The 23,533-nt window shown below is 38.9% G+C and overlaps 1 protein-coding gene across 1 annotated transcript; it reads right to left on the bottom strand.

The window, feature by feature from the left end:
- LOC134667726 (ecdysone oxidase-like) lies at positions 1-8,773 on the bottom strand. The gene is made up of 6 exons (XM_063525146.1): positions 8,734-8,773; positions 6,294-6,449; positions 5,719-5,852; positions 3,757-3,920; positions 2,202-2,929; positions 1-392 (listed from the first exon to the last, which is right to left on the bottom strand). The coding sequence occupies exons 1-6, from the start codon at positions 8,771-8,773 to the stop codon at positions 1-3; spliced, it is 1,614 nt and encodes a 537-aa protein (XP_063381216.1).
- Between the last annotated feature and the right edge of the window lie 14,760 nt (positions 8,774-23,533).

Genomic DNA, 23,533 nt, shown 5'->3' with positions numbered 1-23,533 from the left:
TTATTTACAAGGGAAATGTTTGTAGCCTTCTGTCTTACCGTGGTGTTTTTTGATAAGATCCGCTGCTCTTTCAGCCATCGCGATGGTGACGACACCAACCTTGGCGGTCGGCAGCGAGGGCATGACGCTGTCGTCCACCACGCGGAGCCGCGACACGTGTCTCACTCTCAGGCTTCCGTCCACCACTCTGCCCATCGCACAGGTGCTGGCCGGATGGAACCCGGCCGTGGAGAGAACCCTCCCGTAGCACTGCCAATACTCATCACTTTGATATTTTAACGCATCACATTCCGGCAGGGGAGGTCGTATAAACCCACCACCGGCTTCCGAAAAATATTTAGAATCTTGTATCTGAACAAGTCGCTGCGCTGATGCCGATATCATCAGGATCGCTATAGTACCCGGTCTTAATGATCGGTGGTACTGCAATATCCGGGCTTCGTAACGTCACTGAGCCAGTTGACTTTTGCTTGTCCAGGAATATTAGAATCACCAGTTTCTCGCTAATAGGTTGGCTCAGAACGTAGGTTAATGTTACAGGTATATTCCAGTTAAAGTTAATTAGGAAGATATACAGAATAATTTTTAAGAAAAAAAAACCGACTTCTATGGGGGCCGGTGAAAGATTATTGTAGATGGTACACTATGTAGAAAAGGAGGTAAAACCACCCACTTTTTTACTAGCATTTCGCTTCTGTAAGGGTCGTAGTTCTAGCCTAACCTAACCCACTTCTCTGATAGCAGTTCAGTTCTGTGAGGATCGCAGTTCAAACCTAACGTAACCCACTTAACGGCCCATGCGGTGCGGTGTACGGGGGTTTAAGCGGGAGGGGCTAGTAAGATTGGCATCATCATACTTATATACTTACACATTTTATGGTAGGTAATCATAGTGGTTTATTTAGTTAAGGTATCCTAGTGGTTTTCCGGGTCAAGGTCCGGGTCCGAGTCCGGGTCTGAGTCCGGGTCCGAGTCCGGGTCCGAGCCCGGGTTCGAGTCCAGGTCCGGGTCCGGGTCCGAACCGGATCCGGGTATGAGTCCGGTTCTGGGTCCGAGTCCGGGACCCAGTCCAAGTCAAAATCTAAATTCGTAATCACCAAATGTGTACTATGCGTTGTTGAAGAGTTCTATTCTGGTCATCATCAGCAGATCCATTTCATCATCAGAACTCGAGCTTGACAAAAATGTGCATTAAAAACTTAACTTGCTTAACAAACATAACGAAGAGGAAAAATCTCGAAACGTGAACTATGCGTCGTTGAAGAGTTCTGTTCTGATCATCATCAGCAGTTCCACTTCATCAAATGCGACAGTTTTTAATGAAAATGCTTAATTTTCTGATGTAAATACAAAAATCTCTATACGCATGCCTTTAATATTTGAGGAGTTCCATCGATTCCTTATGGATCCCATCATCAGAACTCGAGCTTGACAAAAATGTGCATTAAAAACTTAACTTGCTTAACAAACATAACGAAGAGGAAAAATCTCGAAACGTGAACTATGCGTCGTTGAAGAGTTCTGTTCTGATCATCATCAGCAGTTCCACTTCATCAAATGCGACAGTTTTTAATGAAAATGCTTAATTTTCTGATGTAAATACAAAAATCTCTATACGCATGCCTTTAAGATTTGAGGAGTTCTCTCGATTCCTCATGGATCCCATCATCAGAACTCGAGCTTGACAAAAATGTGCATTAAAAACTGAACTTGCTTAACAAACATAACGAAGAGGACAAATCGCAAACCGTGAACTATGCGTCGTTGAGGAGTTCCGTTCTGATCATCATCAGCAGTTCCACTTCATCAAATGTCACTCTTTTGGGTGTATATGCTTGATTTGATGATAAAAACCCAAAAATCACTATATGTATGCCTTTAACATTTGAGGAGTTCCCTCGATTCCTCATGGAACCCATCATCAGAACTGGGTTTTGACAGAAACGGGACCAATCTGTATGCATATACATTCAATCAAAAAAATAATTTTCAAAATCGGTCCAGTAATGACGGAGATATGAAGTAACAAACATAAAAAATAAAAAAAATAAAAATAATAAAAAAATAAAAAAAAATAAAAAACACACAACCGAATTGATAACCTCCTCCTTTGGGATTTGGAAGTCGGTTAAAAAGTGGTGATAAGGCACCAAAGAATCCGGTGCAATGTTGAACGTTTTGGTGATTTTCTTTAAAGGAACCGGCAACAATAGGTAATGGAAAGCTAGTCAACTCAGTTAACGATAAAACAGTGTCCATAGCAGACGCAATATTATGCTTTCCGCTTATGACCAGGGGAACTATTAATTGATCTCTCAATCCTTGGCCAACAGGTAGGTCTGCTATGACTTCTATGCCATGACTCTCCAGGTGTTCTTTAGGACCGATTCCGGACACCATCAGCAGTTGCGGGGAGTTGAATGCACCGGCGGAAACGATCACCTCAACGTCAGCGTAAACAGTTATTTCCTGATCAGAGGTTTTTACTCTTACTCCTATGGCTTCCTTATTATCATTAAATAATATTTTAGTACCTAAACTGTTTTTAAGCAAAAAGAAATTGTTTCTTTTTCTAATAGGGATCAAGTACTCCACAGCAGTGCTAGCTCTCTTTGAATCTTTAGTGATTTTGAATTGTATTTCGTAAGTTCCAAAAATATTTGACCTCAGAGGATCCCTTATGGTTTTCATGCCGATGTCCTCATATGCATCAAGCATGATTTTATTTTTTTCTAAGAACAGGCTGTTAACAGTGTGATTCTTGACGCTTAACGGTCCCTTGCTGCAGTGGAACTCAGCTGTAGGTCCGTGGAGGAGGGACTCGTCTAGCATGTTTTGAGCCTTCTTGAAATATTTGAGCATGTTATCCCAGCGCCAGCCTTCGTCGCTGCCAGCTTCAACCCAATCCTCGAAGTCCGCTTTTGAGCCCCTGATGTAATTGTAAAGTTAGATTTTATTATTAGAGCATCTTATGCAAATAAACTAGGTAAGGTAGAAGTACTAGTGCTCGACGCTGCACTAGTATTCGATATGTGCACTTTATGTCAAATTAATATAGGTTAAATTTGAACGGCGAAGATTTTTCTGTATTCAAATTTAATTCTTGTCACTTTGACATAAAGTGCCCATGTCGAATACTAGTGCAGCGTCGAGCACTAGGACTTCTACCATATTTAAGAGTCATTGAGACTCCGACCTCTTGTCGCAATGACGTCACAATACGGTGGTTTGGGAAATAAATGAAATGGTGTTAATTAATACTCAGGGTCACCCCAGAGGCCCAGACTAGCGTCTTTGAGCGTCGACGTCTAGTCAGCGCTATGGCAAAGAGAATTTGAAATAGAGGAATATTGTCAAAGTAAATTATGTAGTCAGTACATTTACTGCCATCTTCCGACACAAATGATTAACCTATTAGAACGCCATTTGACTTATATCCTTATTTTTTCACTAATATGTGTTAAATTTGATAAATGTCATAAGTATCGCCATCTAGGTACTCGACGATAGGCCGAAGGTATGGTGCCATCTTTTCGAGCGATGGCGCCATACCTTTGCCAGTCTATATTAAAATATATTCTTTTATTTTATCCTTTTCGGAATCCACTTTTTCAAAGTTTTATTTTTCTTGCCTACATAAGTCCCACGCATGTCAAGTATCATGCTTTCATCCGGATGGGACTATACTTTTAACTCTTTTAAGTATAATTTATCGAGGACCCAACTATAATTTCAAATAAAAAATTGCAAATTAACATTTCATATATAAGATGATCCATAGACGAGCACCCAGCAAGCATTTTGCCGCGAGATTGTGCAACTTTTTTAAAGTTGAGAGCTTGTGAGCAATAACCGTCGTCTTCGGAATAATAGTCCCAGTCCCAGGGGGAGTGAGTGACGAATGGCCATAACCCGGGTATCTGCAATGAGTGTTATTCTTAATAAGCATAGTAATTGTGCGAGCCGTTTTAGCTTGCGCAAAAATGCTCTCGTATGTCCGGCTGTTCTCATCTACGTACAAAATAAGTGAAAGAGGTGAGTAAGAATGTGTTGCGAGCTTGGGAGAGATGACTGTGTTGATTGTGTTGCGAGGTAGGGACGCGAGCGAACATTAAAGTTGACATTTGGACTCCGACCGCAGCTGCATTGCTACGGCAGCATTGCAGCGCGTCACCACTGCCGACTGCTGACTGCAACTAGCCTGACACTTAAACGGGTTGCGAGCGATCCCAATATCATCCAACCAGGATGCAATGCTAGAACGGTCGCTATTTAGCCGCAATTCAGCCGGCCTAGCCAAGGTTACAATCGCTATCGCTTCGACAACGAAAACCATTATGTCTCTCTATCACTCTTTCGTATTAGCGCGACAGTGACAGTTGCGTTTCGATCGCTACGGAGCGTAAGCGATTGGCATCTTGGCTACGCGGCCAGCCTCGTCTTTGTCATCGATCTTCGCTTGTGTGTACAATTGCAAGTCGCCGGCGTACAAGTGATATGAGCAATTTTTAAAATTCACAAAAATGGAGTAAATTAGTGGAGAAAGTATACCGCCCTGCGAAACACCAGAGGAAAGTTCGCACCAATTATATAGATAGTTTTCGAATGGCCCAAGTAGCCTGTCGATGACCGCAAAGGTAGGACGCAAACCACTCGGCTGCTGATGATTTAATATTGAGATGGTCTAGAGCGGTAAGGAGAAGCTCACGATTTACAACGTGAAACGCTTTCGAAAAATCGAGGTATTAAGATCAGAACAGTGACAAGGGATGCCTCTATGCCCAGCCGCACATCTTCTATAACCTTAAGTAGAGCGGTAGTTGTACCATCGCCCACACTGTACATCAGTGGACCTTATGCCTTTTTAAACATGAAGTGTTGCCGTTTGTACTATGCCCTGTACGAAGGCCTGACTGAAATGGTGAAAGAATATGGTTATGGAGATGTGAGTGGACAGTTGCTTGTGCACTACTCGTATGGCTTCCAGAACCTTAGACAAAAACGGGAGATTTGAAATTGGGCGAAATTCTTTGAGTAATGAAGGGCTGGGTACTTTTGGGAGAGGGATTATGAAAGCACTACGTCACAAGGACGGAAAAATACCTGAAAATATGGAAAGATTGACGACAAGCGTTATAATAGGGACAGTGCATTCAAGGCTGATCAATATCATGATCCTGCTTAGCTCGTCATGCCCGAATCTAGGTATTTGACTTAACAGAGTTAATTATTGTACAAATTTCATCATCAAAGGCCGGGTGAAAGTGAGAATAGAATGAGAGGAAGAAGGTAGGGCACGAAGCTAAGAGATACTTTTGTCATAAGCAACTTACAAAAAGAAATGAAATGCCACCAAAAACATTTTCATGTAAAATGTTGCCAAGATGAGATCATAATATACGGAATTATTCCTTGGTACAATGCCTCAGGGGCCTATTTTAGATTTAAGCTAGTTATAATTTCGTTTAGTTGTACCACTGTATATATATTGTATGTAAATAAATGATATAAATATATATATATATATACGGATGTCAAAAATATATCATATTTCATGTAGAGCGAAGCTTCTACTCTGCAAGCCCTAACTTCACAAACTCTACACCTTAGTCAAAATATGAGGCGTGGCCTTATCGGTACCATCACATGGGCGTGCGATGAAAAATGTATGTGCTGCGGGTAATGTTAGAAGGTTAATTAAACTCAATAAGTATTTACAACGCCAAGAATGGGCGGGTCTCCGCCGGCCTCGATCAGCAGCACCCTCCAGTCCGAGACCTCAGTCAACCGGTTCGCCAGCACACACCCCGCCGTGCCGCCGCCCACGATGATGATGTCAAAGTGATCTCCATCTGGAATACAGCTTCTAAATATTATGGTGGCTAACAAGCATACGATCCTGACCTGATGGTAAGCGGTCATCGCATCCCATGGACGTATGCAACTCTAGGGGTCTGTAGTGCGTTTAACGTATGTAGCGCGTTGCCGAACCTTTTAAAACTTGTAAACTCTTTTTAGGGTTTTTGGAGAACCCCATACATACTGAAGACCCTCGAGAAAACCTCGGCAGGGAGCTTATTCTATAAGAAATTTCTATTAAGCCGCACAGTGCGCGACCATTTAGGTTCTAGGGCGTGTCAGGATGAACACTGCCGACGCGAGCGGTGCGGTGATGACCGTTGGAATCGTTTGTCTTTATCTGCCATTTTGACTTATGTATTTGTAAGAAAGGGATAAAACATAATTTAACTAAATCAGGCCCGTAAAGTTTTATGAAAGGGGTTATACTTTACCATGAACGATGCTTTGACTCGGCCACTCGCCGGTCGCTGTAATGTTAAGGTAGGTGAGTGCAGCGAACAACAGCTTCAGCACTTTAGACACTAGTCCGGCTGGCTCGAAATGCTGGATGAAGTCCACCAGCGTCTCTAGCAGCTGCTCGATGGACCCTGGTGTAAAAAATAAAATAAGCATCTTAGACATCTATGCTAGGGTTTGGTAATTTCCTCAGAAGAATCAAAATAAAAATCACCAGATATTCATTTAGGAGTGTCAAAGAGAAATTTGTTTTCAGTCAATAGTCTAGAGGTGTAACTTTAATTTTTGTACGCAGTCGAATGCTGATAGTGATCCTGCGGCGCTCCTCTGCAAGGTGTAGTCGGCATTCGTTGGTGGTTTTAGACGGTAGTCCTATTACTGGTTAGTCCGTCATCGCTCCTGGTTCCCCCGGGCCAGGTGGCATGCGTAAACGCATTTCCCCAACGTTAAAAAAAAAGTGTAACTTTAAATTGGATCGGAACTATTGTTCAGTTTACAAACGACAGACGAGGGCACGAATTATTTTCAAGCGAAGGGGGTCTCGTGATTAAAATAGTTAGTAATACGTATTTCTTTAAGGCACGAAGAGTACCTGAGCAACTTTCAAAAAAAAAGAAAAGTTTCTAAGAAACATTCCTTATTTGTTACCAAATGTGTAAGGAAATCTGGTAACAAAAAAGGAATGTTTCTTAGAAACTTTCTGGGACATTTTGGGAAATGTTGTGGAAGTTGTTCAGCTTCATGTACTTTACCAGCATACCAATTTTTATAGAAATCTAAGATGTGATGGGAATGTACAAACTTTTCAGAATTTCTCACCTAAAGATTAGGATATCAAGTTGAATTATAAGTTTATTTATAAGATTATTTTAAGTTTTATATTGCATGTAGTTTAGTTTTAGTATTGTTTAGTTTATATTTTTAAGTCCCAATAAATCCTCCTTTTCTTTAAAAAAAAATTGAATTTTAACTTACTAAAGATAATGCTCCCCTCGCCGACACAGCTTGTAATATATGTTATAAGCTTTAGAAGACTAGGCTCAGAATCCGCGCCAAGCGCTTGACTGGAACCCAAAGAAGAGTCGAGTGACGCTGAACTTCTTAGAAGATTCATAGTCAATTCGTACTTGTGTATGAGCGTACTACTTCAGTTTTTCTGCTCCATATATACCCCCTTGTTTATTTATACAAATGCAATTCACATTTGTGTTTTCAGACACGCTTTATAATCAAGAATAAATTGCATAAAATGCGTCATGTTTGTGCATAATAATTGCAGGGATGTTTACTAAAACAACATAACTGCTTAGAGCAGTTGACACTTTTTTAAGAACATTGTTAATCGTTTCAGGTGTCAACCAGTGTAGTCAGTTATGTTGTTTTTGTAAACATCCCTTCAATGATAAAACAGTATAATTAATGTAACTTCATATTAACGAATACAAAAGAGGTGTGAAGTGTTTTGATGCACGGCCCATCCATATCAAAGAATATAACTCACTACTCACTAGGAGAAACCGATATAACTCCATACAAAAAATATGTACCTTTCAAAAGTTCGTTTATACTACTATAGTTCGTTTTTTTAGCATTAGAAAGAAGGTAAGTGATCCTCACGTGTATTTTTATTAAAAATCACCATTGAAAAATAAGTCACAGCAAATATATTAGAATTTTATAAATCATATACCATCTTTATACGTTATTTTGCTTTCATAATAATTAAATAAACTATTTTTTTTAAAGCGTTTTTCAATATTTTTTACTAAAAAGACACGTCAAGATTGGACACGGCAGGACCGAAGTGATCCCATAAGTGTTCCGTGAACAAAGTTTTTTACGGAACACTAAAATAAACGAACTATAGCGCTCTGGGCTATAACCGCGAAAATCGAAGTTCGCAAATTGCGGGCTTCTTTCTCTATCACTCTTATTACGCCTTCATTGGAGTAAAAAAGAAAAATCCCCGCAATTTGCGAATTTCGGTTTTCGCGGTAGCTCCTTTGGTGGGATCGAATTGTAATTAGAATTGACAACCCGTTTAGCCTAGCGGGTATTGGCAGTAATCCAGTTCAGGAAGCTAATGGTCCTGGGTTCGAATCCCGGAGAGGGAATTTCTTTTTGTATTTTTTTTGTTGGGGTCAGGTTTTTGAAATTAGCATATCACAAATAAATAAAAAATAAGTTAAAAGATATTAATTAGGAGAAATTCGTCAAATATAAAAGGTAACAAAATAGTTACGTAATATTAAGATATAAATATTTTCATTCGTAAATCATAAATAAATCATAAATCATTTATTTTTCGTGATAAACTTAGTGTACAATACAGAAGTAACATGAAAGGCTTAAGTAATACAAACATAATTACAAATTGTTTACCACGAAATGGGCTCGCCTCAGCATAATGCTGACCCGAGAGTCGGCGCTGGTCTTCAGCTTCCGGCGAGTCCATTTTGGGGGGCCACGATCGCAGCTGTACGGCACGGCCTCGTAGAACTGAACGCAACCACTTGCGGCGGCTGCCAGCGCCATCTGGCCTACGGGTGTGACAAATGACAGATAACCTAAAAGGGTGCTAAAAATAACACTCGAGAATTCATTCCTATTAGGATTACTATACACTTATTAGGAGTAAACTTGAGTATGCATAACAAATTTGGAATCCCCGATACCATACTATATAGATTAGGACGCATCCAGAAAAAAACTATCAAGTTCCTCTGTTTTAAACTTAAATATCCTTATACATCCTCCAACTATATCAATATTTGCAGGAAGCATCATCTCATTCCGTTGCATATACGCCGTGAAATCTCAGACATAGTTTACATTCTCAATATTATAAACGGAAATACTTATTGACTGCCCTGAATTGTTGGCTGAGCTCTTTTTCAGTATTCCATCCAAATCTACAAGAAATTTTCGACCCCTTGCTGTTCCAAATACTTCGCGTAACTACAGACCATATCCATGTATATTAAAACCTTCTCCATAATCTAACAATTTTCTGAGAACCGCATCAAAATCGGTTCAGCCAAACGCGAGATAATCGAGGACAAACATACATACATACATAGGGGTCAAACTGAGAACCTTCATTTTTTAAGGTGGTTAAAACGAAAGTAGTAAAACTGCAGACTTCGGAATTGGCTTGAAAAATTTAATAATAAAAAAAATTACTTTGCCGAATCTTTAATATGACGAGCCTAATATTAATATAAATCCCGGTCTTTTAATAGGCTTGCGTTGGGATACTTGGGATATAGATCAAACACGTTAGGCCCATTGAAGAGCTTTAATGTCATGTAGACTTAATTATTATTAAACTTTTTTTTTCTAGCCTATTTGAGTGTCCCACTGCTAGGCAAAGGCCTCTCCCCTTAATTTCCACGACTCCCGATTTGGTGCTTCCTCCGGTGGTTCAGGAAACTATCCAGGTCATCTCGCCATCTCCGTTTTGGGCCTACCGCGGCCACGTCCCTCTACCGGCATCCACCATTATTAAACTTGTGAACTTAAAATCATATTAACAAAGCTAGTTCACCGCAATTATTACCTTAGATGACCCATTACGATACGTCTAATGGTTCAACAATGAATAGCAAACGGCCGGTGTTATGCTGAACGAGTCAGGTGCCAATGTCATGTTGGGTAACCGGCAATGAATACATTCGGACGCTATTCCGTTTTATTTTTTGACAGTTTGAGACATGACCATTATGAAACTAACCACGTCTTAATTTTCAAATAATGGACGACAGACGAAAGCCCGGCAGCTATATTTTAACGCGGCAAATTTAAAATCGTTAGTTATCAATATCATGTGCCATATTCGTAATTTCGTACTGAACACTTTGTTTTATTTCGTACTTTAGAAGACATATATGATAATGATACAATGCACATATTGTTAAACCCGTGAACTATATATATAAATTCACGAACTATGTGCTGGGGTTTGTAGCATTTACCTTGGAATTACCTCCTTCCTTTTTCTGTTCCTTTATTCCAATTCCTGCATTTAGCTTTCCAAGTCCGATCATTCTGATTTGCTTATTATGGCTCTGATCAAAATACTCCTTGTACTATATCTGAAATTCACAGACGTGCTTACTTCGGGCTATTATTTTTATAACTTTCCATATGCCCTAAGCCACCTCAATACATACCTTTAGGTTTTTCCAATTATTTTATGTAATTTGAGGTGAATTTTATTAATATTATCGCTGTGTTTTCCGGGATCCTTTCATTGTTTACATTTTGTAAGATGATTGACGTAACCCGTCAATCACCCTTCAACTGTTCGGATCTCACCACTAAAAAGACTAGTATGTATACTTTCGGCAAAGGTTATTCAAAATTTTGGTAAAATCATAACTGGTACTCGACTATTTTTAAATTTCAAATCTTGTAAATCTGATTCTTTAGATGTTCTAAAGAATCAGGTATAAAAGCGGAACAACCGTCATTCTGTTCAGTTCTTCGTCAGCTCTCATCCGAGCATTTTCGAAATTAAGGGTCCGTGCGGGGCCAAGTGAGGCCCCGCACCTTCAAGAAACCCTCCTCTTCCTGGCGTAACTTACTATATAAATACTTTCACTATAAATTACAAACGCAAATCTACTACAAGCCTCTGATTTGGTGACCCTCGCTGAACGCCTGTGCGCACCCACCTTCACGCCGCGCGCCTGTGCGCGCCCTCCTTCACGCCGCGCGCCCGTGTAATGTAGCATTTACCTTGGAATTACCTCCTTCCTTTTTCTGTTCCTTTATTCCAATTCCTGCATTTAGCTTTCCAAGTCCGATCATTCTGATTTGCTTATTATGGCTCTGATCAAAATACTCCTTGTACTATATCTGAAATTCACAGACGTGCTTACTTCGGGCTATTATTTTTATAACTTTCCATATGCCCTAAGCCACCTCAATACATACCTTTAGGTTTTTCCAATTATTTTATGTAATTTGAGGTGAATTTTATTAATATTATCGCTGTGTTTTCCGGGATCCTTTCATTGTTTACATTTTGTAAGATGATTGACGTAACCCGTCAATCACCCTTCAACTGTTCGGATCTCACCACTAAAAAGACTAGTATGTATACTTTCGGCAAAGGTTATTCAAAATTTTGGTAAAATCATAACTGGTACTCGACTATTTTTAAATTTCAAATCTTGTAAATCTGATTCTTTAGATGTTCTAAAGAATCAGGTATAAAAGCGGAACAACCGTCATTCTGTTCAGTTCTTCGTCAGCTCTCATCCGAGCATTTTCGAAATTAAGGGTCCGTGCGGGGCCAAGTGAGGCCCCGCACCTTCAAGAAACCCTCCTCTTCCTGGCGTAACTTACTATATAAATACTTTCACTATAAATTACAAACGCAAATCTACTACAAGCCTCTGATTTGGTGACCCTCGCTGAACGCCTGTGCGCACCCACCTTCACGCCGCGCGCCTGTGCGCGCCCTCCTTCACGCCGCGCGCCTGTGCGCGCCCTCCTTGACGCCGCGCGCCCGTTCGCGCCCTCTTCGACGCCGCGCGCCTGTGCGTGCCTGTGCACGCCCTCCTCGACGCCGCGCGCCTGTGCGCGCCCTCCTCGACGCCGCGCGCCTGTGCGCGCCCTCCTTGACGCCGCGCGCCTGTTCGCGCCCTCTTCGACGCCGCGCGCCTGTGCGCGCCCTCCTCGACGCCGCGCGCCTGTGCGCGCCCTCCTTGGCGCCGCGCGCCTGATCGCGCCCTCCTTGACGCCGCGCGCCTGTGCGTGGGAACGCGTTTCCCAGGCGCTGCACCCCGGAGCACCGTGCTACCACGCTACTACAACTTCCCGGTGTTGTTGGACAATTTAAGTTCCCAGCCGTGCCATATTGACCCACCACTTATACCTGGAAAATAAACGTTACCTACCCCTGAGTCTTTACTTTTCATTTCTTCACCCTTCATCCTTCCAGCTGCTCAGTTGCGTGCTCTACCAATTCATTGGCAGAGCACGTAACGCGACAGGTTGAACAAAAAAAATACTCATAGTTTTATTTGTGATGACTGCAAAAAGTTAGAAAATACAGTTAGACCTGCTATAATTAAAATGTTCCTTGAGTTCCTTCTATATTTAAGATGATCGGACAGAAGTTGACAAATTATTTAGATTAGTGACTCAATTATAATTAATATTAAGTACTATATGATGTTTATATTTATTCACTATTAAGTAAATATAAAACATTAAATTAGCTTACAAATAATAATACAAACTATCTCTAATCTAAATAAACTTGAAATAAAAAGCCTATAAATAAAAAACGTCCCCCAAATCACTGCCGATGGGCAGTGTGCCCAGAAGGCTGGCCGCATTGCCACGTTGTATGGCAGTACTATATGTATGTGTAATTGCTGTATTTATAAGATTAATACTAAATTAGAAGATCTCATAGTTTGACATGGAGATATACGGGTACGATATAGGAATTTTCCAATATTTTAAAAACTTTTTTTCTCAGAAGTTGTAGAGGTTCAAGTTTAACTTGTTACTTTTGTTGATTCGTTACTAAATAAAAATTCTTTAAACACCATTTGTATTTTTTTAATTAATTGTTTTTCCAAGAAATTAGCATTTTCTCTTTAGGGGTACGAATTAGGCAAGTTTCCCCTACGAGTTTATTTAGTACCCAACGTAAGTGAACAGACATTGACTTTGAGGACAGGACAATAGTGTGAATTTGGAGACCTCGAGGCTTGGACGCGATCTAATTAAGTAATTACGTATGGGTGCGAATTCAAGTCACATTCTTCACAACATCTAAACAATTTAAAAAAATCAAAACTTAACGCGGTGACGGAAGGGTGATTTTTGCAGAGCTGGTTTTTAAGAGGTTTTGTATCATACAATTTAGGAAAATGAATAAAACAACATTAACTTGATTTGAACAGTTATACGGAGGTATTAAATGGGTCACGTACATGTGTTGCCTGACAGACATACAAAAAGGATTAATCTTTTCGATTAACTATCTCACCTTTTTTTATTCATTTTGAAAAAGAAATACTTAATAGTTATTTGGTTTTTTGTCTCCGGTTAACTAGAAAGATTACAATAGTGGCATCCTCCTTTCGTACTTATAATATTAACTGGCTGGCTGTGATAGTTATGACTATCCAGTTATTAATGAGCATATTCCTGAGTTTTGGTGACACCTAATGATGTCCGTTGTCCGCGCTAAAAATATTCGGAAACCTAACGTATCTATAGGAACACAGTTTCGTATGTCTATAAACAAACACCAACTGTATTTTTTAAATGGCAGTGCCCTGTTTTGTAAAAGCTTGTAACTTGTAATACAAGTGGAAGTCCCTTTCTAACAAAAGCGGTCAAAAGGGGACTTCCACTTATATTACAAGTTACAAGCTGTTGATAAACAGGGCACGTCTCAAAACCTCTAAAAAAACTTTAAATGGCGCTTAAACTATGTACAATAATTCTTATCGGAACCATTTTCCCCTGTTTCCCCGTATCAATGAGATGTGTTTCTTGTTGATCAGATCTAATATAAGCGCATTGTCGGTGGAATCGAAAGCTGCGCGCGCGCCGCCAGCTCTCTAGAAAGCTCCAACCGGTCGCGGGAACGCCGGCGAGCATGCGCGTTGCTGTCGGCGGAGTTGACACGAATGTGAAATAGAAACACTAATAAATTATATAAATATAAACTTGAAATGAACTAAATAATCATTCACGTAAGTTAATACGAGTAATATTAATACCTTATGTAAACTCTAATTAAATTCTACTGTGGATATAATTTTGCTTTTACTACCAATGCGATAATATTGCATGGCTGTAATCATAAGAGTTAGACCAAGAAAATTCTGCAACGGTTTTAATAGCACACGCATTGTAAGTGTTATTTTAAACGTCAAATTATGACGTATAAATAACACTTGCACTGTGTGTGCTAATCATCAGAAATCATTGCAGACTTTTCTTGATCTAATTCTAATTAGAGCGATTTTTATAAGCGATAAAAAGGGCAAGTAAAAATGCTACCGTTCTATATTCATTGATTAAGATCATTATTTATAGACATGGTTATGAATATAGTCAGTTCGAATTGAAAACCTGATCATAGCTACTTTTATACATGTCAAATTAGCATTTTATAGAGACTTTAACGAAGCAATGTTTCATTTTTAATATCATTTTTTTTTATTTTTTTTACTTTATTAGGTACACTAAACAGACATCGTACAATATCATGGGTAATACATTTGCAAATTATGGCTTAAATCTAGCACGAGATCCAAAACAAGTGTACACAGCATGTTTTACAATTGAGCGGAAATATTACAAACTAATTATCACCATATTATAGTTACAGTGAAAAATATCAGAGAAGAAATATCTATCTAAACATTACAATATAACGAGTAACGAACTTTACATTAAATTATAAAGACTATTAAACATCACAAATGAAACAAACTTAGAGGATTAAGGCAGATGTCATCAGTTAAGTGGGAGAAGAGGAGAAGAGGACGCCAGCCAAGCACTTCCTAAACCTAGCGATGTGAGGGTCAAAAATATCAATATCAGTGTCCCTACCGCGATGATCACCAGCTATTAAATCGTTATATTGGCGGCACATTCTTGTGATTGGGTTATAGAATGAAGTATTGTTTTTGTACACTCTAAGTGCGAAAAGTTTAGTGTTACGACCTCTAAATCTAGGCGTATTAAAGGTAATGGATGATAATAGTGCAGCAGAGTCAATTTTTGAGTGTATATAACCTTATATAAATTCAAAAAGTCAAACATCTTACGACGAGCCTCTAGTGTGGGGATATTAATTTGTTTATATTAATGTTATATTTTTGTTGGCTGAATATAAAAAGTTCGTGTTGCTTATCGTTAACCACTAACATGTAAAATCATGTACCTATAACGGCTCTTACGCTGTAAAAGCGTCGAATTCAAAATGCGCACGCCGAATGCTAACTTAGAAAAGTGTGTTTTATATGGGAAAGAAACTACTACCAGGTGTTATAGACGTAGTGACATACGCTCATACATAACGAGTATATCTACCTGTCGGAAGAGGAAGTCACATTATGCTGTTATATTGTTATGACACTAGAACGAGATCGTTGGAGGAAATTATGGAAATTTTAGTAGGCTGTTATGCTTTATGAAAAATAGTGTAGAATTATGTGCCGTATAATACTACTGGCAGTCAGTACATTAGGTACTTACCAAGAAATCAATTACAATATTAATTCTAATTAACCTCAAATAAATCGGGTTACTTAATTTTATCTATTAAACTTAAGTAAATTCTACCGAAACTGTGTGCATGATATTGTATCGACTCAAAATAAAAAATTTAAAGATTCTTTATTCTTTTTCAAATATAAATAAGAATTTCGGGAGATATGGCGATCCAGGGGAGAGTAAAGCCTTTGCCCGGCAGTGGGACACTCAAATAGGTTGGTAAAAAAAAACCGGGCAAGTGCGAGTCGGACTCGCGCACGAAGGGTTCCGTACTATAATGCAAAAATAAACAATAAATAAAAGCAAAAAAAAAACGGTCACCCATCCAAGTACTGACCACTCCCGACGTTGCTTAACTTTGGTCAAAAATCACGTTTGTTGTATGGGAGCCCCATTTAAATCTTTATTTTATTTTGTTTTTAGTATTTGTTGTTATAGCGGCAACAGAAATACATCATCTGTGAAAATTTCAACTGTCTAGCTATCACGGTTCGTGAGATACAGCCTGGTGACAGACGGAGGGACGGACGGACGGACAGCGAAGTCTTAGTAATAGGGTCCCGTTTTACCCTTTGGGTACGGAACCCTAAAAAATGGCAGACGACAGTTTTACGAGTATGGCACATTTCTTTCCATTTAGTGAAATAGTAACTAACTCTTACTCGCACTTTTAGATTTAAGCTAGATTAAGTTAATTTTGTATTTGTACAGTTACTGTAATCCTCTGCCTCTATAATGCCTTATTAAGACGAAACAGGAGCTAAGTTTTAAATATTTTAGGTAAATATACCGTCTCGCTAACGGAAGCTGCTCCTAAAACTAGTGCGATAAGGACAAGGCGAAAAATCCCGCGTAAAAATCTCAAAAATCGAGGTTTCGTACTCGACTGTTTCCTCCTCCAAAACTTAACCAATCCTAACTAAACTTGGAAATTTAAATGATTATGAAATTATCTGTGTCGGACCGTTGTGCTTTTTTGGCTAATTGATATCAGTTATGAATACTGCGCCTCTCATTGCGGCATAATCAATTAGGCCATTTTGACCATTTTTGAAGGGCTCGAGCGCCTTAAAAAACAAAAATATCAAAAAAAGCAAAACGGTCCGACACAGATATTGACAATATTAATCTGTGTTGAAAAAATCATTGCTCTAGCATCAAAACCCACGGAGGAAACAGTCGAGTACTTCTGTATGGAGAAATGACCACTCCTGTTGGCTCTTAAGTTATTACCATGTTCATCAACACATACGTAAGTATCTTAAGTTCCACTCTACTGGACACCGGCGGGTATTTATCAGCAAGGTCAACGACCTCTAGTCTACAGTCCATGCAGCCTGCACCTTTCCAAGTGCAAGGTGGCTTTCACTCGACGCGTTTGCACTTTCGATTTTACCTGTACCTGTATGGTCTGCAGAACCAGTAGCATATGTACAGTCAGCGTCAATAGTAGCGGATGAAACGACGCTGCAAAAGTATCTGCCAACCTTACTTCGAAATAATTATAGATTATCTCTATCTCTACAGCTTGGGCTCAAAAGTATTTGCCACATTCTAAAGGAGGACTCACTTTAGACCGGGCCGTGTCCGGGCCGGAGCTTCAGCCCATCGTTTTCTATGGAAAGCATCACATGATCGCCTGTCATGTCATAGAAAAGTAAGCGTCGGAATCTCTGGCCCGGGCACATGGTGGTCTAACGTGAGTCATCCTTTTTAGGGTTCCGTACTCAAAGGGTAAAAGGGTATTACTAAGACTTCGCTGTCCGTCCGTCCGTCCGTCCGTCTGTCACCAGGCTGTATCTCACGAACCGTGATAGCTAGACAGTTGAAATTTTCACAGATGATGTATTTCTGTTGCCGCTATAACAACAAATACTAAACAGAATAAAATAAAGATTTAAATGGGGCTCCCATACAACAAACGTGATTTTTGACCAAAGTTAAGCAACGTCGGGAGTGGTCAGTACTTGGATGGGTGACCTTTTTTGTTTGTTTTTTTTTTTGCATTATGGTACGGAACCCTTCGTGCGCGAGTCCGACTCGCACTTGCCCGGTTTTGTTCTACATGCAGAGACATATCAATATGTTTGTTAACCTGTTAGAAAATTAACCCGAACATAATGTGCCTCCTAAACTAGCTTTACGACAGTAAACTAACATAAGTTACTTACTACTAATCTTTCGCTTGCACGGGACTCAATAAAGAATCGAACAAATATCAAACTTTGCTCTCTTGTTTTACAAATAGCTATTGTTATTATTAGTTTAGTTTCTTCCCTGTTTAAATATTATATTTACAAGAACAAAACATTACAAAGCGCAAAATCTGACAACTAGTTAACATTTAAAATTAGCATTTACCTTAAAAGCGAAAAATGTCTGACTTTGCTCTTACATTTTTGTGCGACAAATATGGCAAATGTTGCTGTTTTGAAGTACAAAATTACCTTAATTCATGGCTTTTAATTGTAAAACAAATTTAAAGAATTTCACAACGTAATAACACCTGACGAGAAAGATAGGTACCTAGGCATAAAAGAAATCAACGTGCACATGTAATTCGAGTTTTATATAGAAAAAAATAAAAATACGCTTATTTAGGTACCGTTTCCTTATTGAAGTTAATGCCATATTGTGCATTGCATACGGACTATAAGTCACGCTCCGTTATGTATATACCGTTATAATATTATCGTTATCAATATCACTTAAAAAATAATGCACATCACTTTGAATTTTACTGCGTTGTTTCATAAACTGCATAATTTATGAGTATTTTAACACAAATGCCCATAATAATTAAAAATATGTCTTACTTCAGGCGTAGCTCACTCCGCGATTTCGTGGCTTTGCTACAGGTAGCTAAAAGTACATCCGTTCCACACCAAATTTTGGTGGCTAGCCCTAGCCATAAGCCGCGCGTGGCGCTGTCGCCACCTAGCGGCCATATCTGTCCTAATCATAACAGACGCGTTTTGTTAGAGAGTGTGTCTTCTGTACTTAGTACTATTATTTATTCTGTGCTTACGCCTCGGTCACGAAAGACACGCTCTAGTTTTGGCCTAAATTGTAAACAAACTTAACCATAGTTTTGTCGAAACATCTTCGGATTTTGGCAAAAAAATTATATTACCTAACCACGGTTTATCTTATGTAGGTACCGACTTATTACAGTTATTACCTATTATGATATAACATAAATATAAAACTTCGTAATAATAATTGGTAGCGTGACCAATCTAGATCAACATGATCGTATTATTGTTATTGTTTTATAATACACGCTTTTCCCTATTGTTCTACAAATTGTAAAAACGTACATCGTAAAACAGGTACCTCGTACGTAAAAGTCGGTGAGATTATCTCTCACTCATTTCTTCGCTACAAAATTGAGATGTATCGTTAACGTACTATTCTTTTGTACTGTTGTTTTATTAGATATAATTATCTTGTTAGAGATGGATCTGATGGATTAGAGATATATTTTTATCTTAATATACTCATAGTTCGGTAACCGTCGTACCATGTATTGGTAATGCTAGAACTCTGCGGGGTATCTCTGAACTGAATGGGTTGTTTAGTTAGTGCTTCTGGGCATTTTCTGTAAATCGACAACCATTGTGCCTATTTTGCGTGAAACGAGGTAGCGCTATACTAACCACCTCAGCTCCCCCAGGAAGCCTAGCAAAGCTTTCAGCTTGCTGACTGCCTCTTTTAGTGTGCTCGGAGTCCCTAGGTATTTGCTCCTGTATACTTTTCTACCTGTTTGCAGTCTAGGAGAATATGTTTTGTTGTTTCCTCTTCTTCCATGCAGGTTCTGCACATGGAACTGTTTTACTGCAATTAATCGGTTATTAAAAACATAAATATAACGTATTCGTATAACTGCATAGATACATTTGAAACGAAATACAGCTTTCAATTCACCTCCCACAACTATTTCAAATAAGAATAAAAATTGCAAACAGAGAAGTCGACTCATGTCAGAACTCACTAGAATTTAACAGTAGGTAGAACCGGTCTTAATCCAAACCCCGGCTAGTCTGGTTGTAACGGAACTAGGATCATAACCGTATTACAAGATTTACAAGTTATGGCATCAAGCACTTCCAAGAACATTGTAACATTACCTACAATCTACATTCGTACTACTTTATATGAACACAAGGAACTTTCAATTATTTTCATCAGGATTTATAAACTTTGGGTTCATTGCACTCATAATAAATTCACGAGTCTGCCATCCAGGAACTATTCTCCTAATAAATAAGGACTGTTCGCGTATATGCGGTATATGTCTAATTGTTCTACATACAAGGACATCTTTGTGCAACCTAAACTATTAGAGAATACATACAATCTCATACAATACCTACATACATTTGACGCGTCTGGGCGCGTAGCCAACGTGCCAATCGTTAACGCTCCGTATCGTATTCTAGTCATCTCTCTCTATCACTCTTGACACTCTTTAAAGTGACAGTTGCGTCACAGAATAAATAATAGTACTAGGTACAGAAGACTCACTCCCTAACAAAACGCGTCTGTTACGATCAGGACAGGTATGGCCGCTAAGTGGCGACAGCGCCACGCGCGGCTTATGGCTAGCCTCCAAAATTGGTGTGGAACGGATGTACTTTTAGCTACCTGTAGCAAAGCGACGAAATCGCGGAGTGAGCCACGCCTGGTTGCGTTTCGTTCGCTTTGATTCGTTACTCTTGGTACTGAACTGACTGTGCGTCTAATTTGATGATGAATGATTTTGTTATTTTCCATAATTCTTCCACCCATTTTCAGCCACTATTTGGCACATAGGCACGCTATTTACTTCGTCGTTTCATCGTAACTAGGACGTTTTGTATCCAGTCTTCCAACCACTCTAGCGATGTCCATTATTTTAGCTCAGAATTTTCTCATTCATACTTTCCATAAATAAGACGACCCCGAAAAGGTGTAGTGTACCTAAGTATAAAATATTGAAGACAAATTTGTTTTTTTAATTGATAGTATTAAGTGACAATCCTTATTAATCATTCGTTAAATAAAAAAAAACATATTCGTAACAGTTATGGCACTACTTCCAACATACAATATTGTGTCACTAGATAATTATTTCATTAGATTTCGCGTGCGTATATGGTGACAGGGCTCCATCGGCGCGATTTCATATTCCCACAATTGTCTTTAAAAAAACATCTGTGAATGGGATTAGATAGAAACTAGATCGTTCCGCGATTGTTAAGCTTTTTGCCAAGTTTGCACTATTGGTTAAAATGCTTATGTTTATCACGGCAGCATTTAGATCTCACTATAAAACACATTTGGCGTTGAAATTAATAGTCTGTCTCTGTTAATGTAGCAGTCGAAGTGTTGAAGTAAGCTTCTTATGGATAGAAAACAATGAAAGCCGATCTGTGGATATTTATCAACATTAATTCATGTGGCTAATTTGTCATATATAGGGACTATTCCGTCCATTATTTATAGCGTCTGAAGCATCTTAACAACAAACAAAATTGATAATTTCGTCGACAAAGCAGCGATTGCTTTTAGTTTCAGCAATCAAAAACAAAATTAGGTGTTTTCCTACGATTGAAAATCAAAGAAATATATGTACCTACCTACTCTCGTGGACGGAATAGTCCCTATGACGGAATTAGCCACCTTACCTTACCTTACTTTATATTAACTGAAAACCGCCGTGTCGCCGAAATAATTTTAGCTTGTAAGATTTTACTATTGTATGTATGTTACTTTGTAAGGTATGTACCTATCTATGGGCCTTAGTTGCCTGATTTCATTTGATTGTAAGTATTGTACCAATTTAACTAAACGTTGCAACGCAAGCACACTCTTCCCCAACAAATACAGGGGCGTGCTGTCACACACCCCGCTAAGTGTTCATCTCTGACCTGTCGCCGCAATTGGAAGAGTGGGGCTTGCCGGGGTCAAAATAGCATCATTGTTCTTAGACAACTAGGTTTAGAAATAATTTATTTAAGAGGCGTGGGGATCGTTCTACATCATAGCGCACCAAAATAATAATGTTTCCCACGATTTAAAAAAGCCGAACTGGCGGCATTGAAATCTTTTTAGAAACTCAAATGAACCTAAACATAATTGAAGCATCATCATAACCAAACGATTAACATCAACACCTTATTTACCAACATTGGCTCAATAATTTTGATGCTACAGTAGAAAACATGACATCAATATACTCGTACTTACTTATACATAGTTATACTTGGTTATACGTAGACTACAAATAGCACTTTAGCGGCTCGATTCGGAAAATGAATTAGATTTCTACTAGACTTCAACAAGTTACGATACGGATAATTTAAAGATATTTGTAAGATAGATATATATGTCAAATTTGACGTTTCCGCGATTATGGAGCTCCTCTTGAACGATTTCGACAAGTTATGACTTAGATATCCAAGTCACATCTAGTCGATATCTAATGTAGATCTAGTTGATCTCTAAATCGTCTCAAGATCTTGTGATTACCTCGAAATCCGAATAGGCTTGTGAGTCTAATGGAGAATTTACCTTTTTCAGTAAGTACTTATCTTAGGTAGGAAAAACTCAGGCGAGTAAGTTTGATGCCACACCGTATGCACATAATTGCTCCTGCCCATATATCTGTGCCTGACTTGTTATTGATTACCAAACACGGACGCGGCAGTTGATACTCTATGGTCACGCCTTTGCTCATAGAGGATAGAGGAAAATGCTTCCTATTGTCACGTACGTTACGTAAAACGAAGCGTTATTACTTATCCACTGGTTATGACTGTTCAGTCAACCGTAATATGTAATCATTTACACCTTTTGGTTGAGTTTTACACCTACACCTTACGGTCAATTAGGTCGTCACAACTTCGTTTTTCAAGAAAATAAGCACAAAAAAGGTAGGTATAATGCAGTTTCATGTTCGCAAATCTAATCTGCCGGCCTAGCCAAGGTGTCAATCGCTATCGCTTCGACAATGATACGCTTTGTATCTCTCTATCCCTCTACCATATTAGTGCGACAACGACAGTTGCGTTTCGATCGCTACGGAGCGTAAGTGATTGGCATGTTGGCTATGCGGCAAGTACTTTTTTCCGATAATAATAAATAAATAAATAATAATAAATAAATAAATATTATAGGACATTTTTACACAAATTGACTAAGCCCCACGGTAAGCTCAAGAAGGCTTGTGTTGTGGGTACTCAGACAACGATATAATATAACAATAGATACATAGATGGCCAAACTATAACTAACTACGAGCAGATAGTTTCAATTTATACATTGAAAATATTGGAATATTTTAGCAGGTTTCTAGCTGCTTTCTTTGTGGCACAGTGGCATCACGAACCGGATATATTATATCCACGTCAACTTTCAATGATTTAAACTTTTAAAGCATTCCTAATAGCAGGATTTGATAGCTGAGGACTGCGCCAGTTTGAACGAAATTGCCAGAAACGTAATGATTCAAATATGTACCTGACTAATAAAACAAACGCATGTAGGTTGGTACACGCTAGGACTTTTGGGACTAAAGGCCCTATTACTTATACCTAGTATAATATAGGCCCATCTTAAACAATGTTGCAATGACTTGCCTCCAAATTTAACCCCCCCCCCCCCCCCCTATTCAACAAAATCATTAAAGCGAAGAACTTCAAAAGTTATGAGTTATGACGCAACTAAATTTTTTTTAAAGTAGTAATGACGTCGCCTTGAATGGGCCCGTACTCGAAAGGACAGTATTACGAAACATTTGTGTTCATTGTGTATGGAAATGGTCAGCTACTTGAGATAATTAGGGAGCATGACTGATGACTTCGCTGAGACGTAAGAGTTTAATAACCCTCTTAAAACTTTAAGATTATTATATTTGTCCTTATTTGACTAATAAATAAATAAATAATAAATAAGATCGCGCGAGTTAAAAATT

The sequence above is a fragment of the Cydia fagiglandana genome, chromosome 9 (assembly GCF_963556715.1).
Source record: "Cydia fagiglandana chromosome 9, ilCydFagi1.1, whole genome shotgun sequence".
Lineage (NCBI taxonomy): Eukaryota > Metazoa > Arthropoda > Insecta > Lepidoptera > Tortricidae > Cydia > Cydia fagiglandana.
Note: the sequence above shows the minus strand (reverse complement) of the source record. Positions and strands in the feature narration are given on the sequence as shown.